General features: G+C 31.8%; 1 protein-coding gene across 10 annotated transcripts in view; it reads right to left on the reverse strand.

Annotated features, from left to right (window-relative positions):
• SNX14 (sorting nexin 14) overlaps positions 1 to 6,000 on the reverse strand; it is a 111,169-nt gene that overhangs the window by 30,140 nt on the left and 75,029 nt on the right. For 8 of the 10 annotated variants that reach the window (XR_002825975.1, XM_004388967.2, XM_023742943.1 and 5 more), the window contains 4 exons: positions 3,859 to 4,014; positions 3,433 to 3,557; positions 2,863 to 2,921; positions 228 to 254 (listed from right to left, as the gene is read on the reverse strand). Coding sequence is in view for 9 of the 10 variants with exons in the window: in XM_004388967.2 (XP_004389024.1) it covers positions 228 to 254; positions 2,863 to 2,921; positions 3,433 to 3,557; positions 3,859 to 4,014 (367 nt within the window). In the remaining variant the exon portion in view is untranslated. The remainder of the gene's footprint in view (positions 1 to 227; positions 255 to 2,862; positions 2,922 to 3,432; positions 3,558 to 3,858; positions 4,015 to 6,000) is intronic. The other 2 variants (XM_004388968.2, XM_023742940.1) reach the window with 1 other exon arrangement.

A 6,000-nucleotide genomic window follows, 5' to 3' on the forward strand; every position in this document is an offset into this window, starting at 1 on the left:
GTTTTATGATGATATATATCATGCTATTTCAAAAAGGAGACATCTAGAATCAAAATAGAGGCTAGGTTTAAAAGGATATCCCAAATAACTGATGTAAAGGCTATGCACTGTTTCTTTCTCTTTTTTTTTCTTTCTTTTCAGTTGTAGTTAAGTTGCTTTGTGCCAATTTTCTGGACTTAAACAGAAAATTTATACTAAAAAGAATTGCGCGCTGTCTTAACACTTACCGAAAATCATCCAAACTTAGGCTACCTCTGCAATATCAGATATGTGAAATTATTTAAGGAAAGGAGAGAGAGAAAGTCCAGACATTAACAAGTTTCATTTTAGAACACAAACAAAATTTAAATGCTCTAAAACCAGCTTTGCCCTCATTTTGGCATACCATTTGTTTGATACAGTAGGAAGTAACAGAAACTAAGCCACCAAAAACTTGGCATAGAATATTCCATATTCTCCAACATGGAATTCACATGTTCATATTACATATAATCGTACATGCTTCACACACTTTTAATTTTGATATTTAAAAAACTATATTTTAAGCTAAGAAGCAAAGTTAAGTAAAGGTCCCTTAAAATTTTTTTAAAAATGTATGCTTTCAGTATGCAATGGAACAGAGAACAATAGAATAAGACTACTATGCATGAAAATTTTACTTTTAATAAATAAAATGTAAACATAAAATATATAAATATAAAAATAAATCTTGTACGTATTTTGTCATTTAACAGCAAATTAGCAATGCTATTCTAAATTTTCATGAAATAACATTAAATTCTTTTATTCTATATAACTTACTGAATCACTATCATACAAGCAGAGTCCTGAAAAGACTGACAATTAAGATTCAAGTCCATCAATATAAAGAAAAACACAATTTAAAAGGTCATAATCAGTACCCAGAATGAAAAGAATCCATATTTCTTTCCTGTTTATTTTATATTGTGTCTTAATAAGTTGAAGACAATTAGGTATTCTCAAAGGGACCAAAAAAAGCTTTCCATCCCTGAAGTTATGACCTTGACTTAGATTTAGTTACTAATCAGGTTTCCAAGATCAAAGAGCCAATTCCTCTTAAACTGTCCTATACAGGAGCTTCACAACACTCAATATACTAGTATGACACTCCAAACATACTAAGTAGACAAACAAGGATAAATTCCAAATGCTTCTCAAGCATTTAATTTAATATACTGATATATATTAATTATGAGAGTAATGAGCCAAGGGTGTGTACCTCATTAATTTTTCTAAAAGAATTTCAGGTATTTTTAGGTTATTCTATGTAGTTTAACACATGGTGATGCAGTGGTTAAGAGTTCAGGTTGCTAACCAAAAGGTTCAAACCCATCAGCGGCTTCATGGGACAAAAGGCCTAGTGATCTGCTCCCATAAAGATTACAGTGTAGGAAACCCTATGGGACACTTATACTCTGTCCTATAGGGTCAAGTGATGCTGGGAAATTTGATAAAAGTCCTAGAAAAAGTATTAAAATGAAGAACCACTTAGATTGGGCAAAGAATGCTATTTTAAGTAGCATGGATTTTGTTGTTTTTGGGTGCCGTTGAGTCGATTCCAAATGATAGCAACCCCATGTGACAGAGTAGAACTGCTCCATAGAGTTTTCTTGGCTGTAATCTTTACAGACACAGATTGCCAGGTCTTCCTCCCACAGAGCCACTGGTGAGTTCAAAACCACCAACATTTTGGTTAGCAGCCAAGCAAGACTTTTTAAATAAACTCAATGTTACATCACTATAATATATAAATTCTTAGGAAAAAAGTAAAGAAGTGATATATTTACAATGAATTATAAAGATATTCTCCATCTTTCAGAAAAGTTTATACATGTATACTACTTCTACTGAGGTATTATATAAGAATTAATATTCAACATACAAAAAAATTCAAATCTATTCCTACAACCCTCAGTTATATCAAAAAATGCAATATATTCTCCCCATGGCTAAGGTTTTCACATTCTTCCTTATGCTGACTAAAAAAACTGCCTCTTTTTCTGATATACAGACTTCTTCATACCACGTTGTTGAGAGCAATATTAGTGTCTATTCTGCAGACTTATAGGTTTGATATCTGTGACAATTTTGTACATGTAACAATGCAAAGACAAATCAGGACATTGATTATCCAATTTATGAATAAAACTTCTCTTTTCTGTTAACTTTCTTTAGGTCATTTTAACTGCTCCCTTACATTTCCAGACACCCAGAATGGATAAAGAGAAAAACCCAACTTTTATACCCAGTAAAAAATCTAATAAAAAGTTTTCTCTGAAAAAAACAAAACTACTGTCTAAAATTCTGAGTTACCTGTGGATTTCAATTACGTATATAGTCCATCGTCTCCAATAAAGCAAGTAATCAAGCACTGATATGTATTAATTATGAGAGTAATGAGCCAAGGGTGTATACCTCATTAATTTTTCTAAAAGAATTTCAGGTATTTTTAGATTATTATACATAGTTCAATACATGATGGTGCAGTGGTTAAGAGCTCAGGTTGCTAACTAAAAGGTTCAAACCCATCGGTGGCTTCATGCAAAAAAAGACCTAGTGATCTGCTCCCATAAAGATTACAGCCAAGGAAACCCTATGGGACACTTACACTCTGTCCTATAGGGTCACTATGAGTCAGAATCGACTCTATAGCATACAGCAAAACAACAACATATGTAGATCAGTACTACAATTCATTAATAAAATGTTTTGTCTACTCAAGTAGCAACAGAACCACATATTCATTCAGAAAAATAGACAATAAAGATAAGACACTATCACAGAATTGATTAGCATAAACAAGTTCAAAAACAAAATGTAAGTATGGTCGAATATACCTACCTGTTGAATTTTGAATTTCGTGTTGGTGATTCTGCACCTCTTAAAAGTTGTCTGAAATACTTCAAAAATAATTATAATTTACTGAATTAATATTTGACACTGAATATGCCACTTTACCTTACTACTTGCTAGTTTAAGGAAAAAGTTATTGAAATCATGTGAATACAGCCACAGTTAAATAGGATAAGGATTAAAATATTGCAAATGGATATATTCAGGCTGTATGATTGCCACAGTTCTATAAAATAGTTTGTATACAAGAAGAATGATGTTTCTGCATCACTGCAGTACTACAAAACAACTTAGGCATATGGCAGATCAGGTGGATCAATATGATCCCATTATACCTAGTCACATAAATAAAAACCTGGTTTTGGTATTGAGAATTGTTTTTACAGTTAACTTCGAATCTCCATTAAGTTATTTAGTAGAAAAGTGTATTCACTTTCTTAATTAATCTTGTTTTATTTTTATGTTTGTTTTATTACTTGAATCATTCATCTAATGATATCAGAGCCACTATTAAATTTCGTATAAAAATCCTCAAACAAAATTAATATTTTGACTTACCTCATCACTATGGCAGAACATAGGGGTAAACACATTTTCCAAGAGAGAAAGAACATGCTCATATGCTTCGAAAAGACATCTCATAGTTTGAAGTTTCACAACATCTATATATGGGCCTTCTGCAACTATTTTTTAAAAAAAAATCTATTGTAGAAATTATTTAAGAACAGCAGAAATACATTATTGATCTAAAATTCATAGTAGTGACAAGCACTTCTAAATCACACTAGAGTGAGAAAATAGAACAACTAAGTTCCAGTTCTAATATACTAGTTACATGAATTGTGAACAGGGTTTTCACTAACACTTTTGTCTTATCAGTAATAGCTGCCCATGTATAGCTGTGAAAATAACAGAGAATACATGGGAAAACTCTTAGAAAAATATAAAAGAGCTATACGATTCATTTTATTATCTTTGACTTACTTCTTTGAATCTCTTCTACAATGAAGGGATCAAATCTAATTTTGTCAATACTTTCATCCAAACAATATGTTTTATAAATCTTCTGTAACTCTCCATGAAGAGATAGCATTTCATCATTTGATAACTCTGGTCTCAAAATCCTATCATTGAATTCCTCTAGCAAATCAGGGAAAGAGTAAGAAAAATGAATTATTTTGATATAAAGCCTTTTGTGAAAACTTCATTTTCCCATTCTAACTGTAATCAATATTAAAAGCAGCAATTATAAGCAATCCAATTCATCATTTTAACCTTTATTTAAAAGTTTTAGTAGGGAGTTAAATAACTACTCAGAAGAAAAGAAAACTCAGTCAACCAAATATTTTATATTTTAACATATAATATGTGTAAGTTCTTGCATAGTAATACAAATTTTCTAAAATTTAGAATGGTAATCACATTTCTAAAATTTTCCTTAAAGAATGTAATAGCTTAATTTCTCATACCAAGAGTCTTTTAATATTCTGAAATCTGGTTCACTAAACAACAATGAAAACTAAGACTTTTTAAAGTCTCAATCAGTATTTTTAATAATATTTTCCTCTAGTATGGAGGCTGCAAATTAGTGGTGGAGCTTAGAGTCTGAACAAATGAATCTTTTTTTAAAAAAAAAGTCAGATGATAGTATAGCCAAAATATTGGTTGCCTTTTTAAATTTTTATTCTAAGAGGTATAAATAAGGATCTTGTCCCTTAATTCTTGATTATCCAAATTAAAACTAAAAGAGGAAAAAATGGAGATTTAAAAAAAAAAAAAAAAGACCTGAAACAGAGCACCTAAGATCTGTAGGACAATAGCAAATGACTTAACATACATATAACTGGAGTCCCAGAAGAAAACCAGTGAGAAAGTAGGGCAGAATATCTGAAGAGGTAACAGCACAGTGGGTAAACGTTTGGCTGCTAACCAAAAGGTCAGCAGTTCAAATCCACCAGCCCACTCCTTGGAAACTCTATGGGGCAGTTCTACTCTGTCCTATAGGGTCTCTACGAGTTGGAATTGACTCAACAACAACAGGTTTGTTTTTGGTTTTGAAACAGTCAAGAATTTTCAAAATCAATGAAAGACCCCAACCCACACATCTAAGACGTTTAGTAAAATCCAAGCAGAATAAATATGATAGTCAAACTGCTAAAAACCAAAAATAAGGAGAAAATTATAAAAGCAGCTGGGGGGAAAGGGACATATTATACACAGTGGAATAAACATAAGAATGGCAGCTGATTTTCACTAGAATAATGGCACCCAGAAGACAACGGAATGATGACTTAAAAGAATTAAAAGAAAAAAAAAACTGTCAATCTTGAATTCCACATTCAGTGAAAATACCTTTCAAAAATGAAGACAAGATAAACACCTTTTCAGATAGACAAAATCTAAGAGAATCTGCCTCTAGTTGATCTGTACTACAAGAAATGCTAAAAGGATTTCTTTAGTCAGAAGAAAACTGACACCAGATAGAAAACTGATTCTGCAGAAAAGAATGAAGAATACCAGAACGATAAATATGCCAACAACTATAAGGGCCTTTTTAATTGTGTGTGTGTGTGTGCGTGTGTGTGTGTGTGTGTGTGTGTAGAAAACTGTTGACTATTTAAAGAAGAAATAACAATGTGTTGTTGGGTTTAGAGCCTACACAGAATCAAAACGTATGACAATAAGAGCACAATCAGCAAAAAGCGGATAATACAAAGTACACAATTCTCACATTGTTCCTGAAGCAGTAAAATATTTTTAAAGACTGTGACAAGTGAAAAATGCATATTGTAATCTCTGATCAATCACTAAAAAGACCTAACACAAGAGACAGATAAAAAGTCAACTGAGCAGATAAAATGGAATGCTAAAAATACAAGTAACCTAAAAGAAGGCTGGGAAGAGGAAAAAAAGGAACAAAGAATATATGGAACAAATACAAAATAAGTACCAAGATAGAAGACCTAAAAATAAACATATAGTAATTACATTAAATGTAAATGCACTACACACTCCAATTAAAAAGCAAAAATGGGACTTCCGGCAAGATGGCGCTCTAGGCAGAAACACCACGCCGTCCCTCCACAACAAAGATCCGAAAAACTAAGCCAAACAGAGAATCAACAA

This window comes from Trichechus manatus, unplaced genomic scaffold, assembly GCF_000243295.1.
Source record: "Trichechus manatus latirostris isolate Lorelei unplaced genomic scaffold, TriManLat1.0 scaffold00226, whole genome shotgun sequence".
Lineage (NCBI taxonomy): Eukaryota > Metazoa > Chordata > Mammalia > Sirenia > Trichechidae > Trichechus > Trichechus manatus.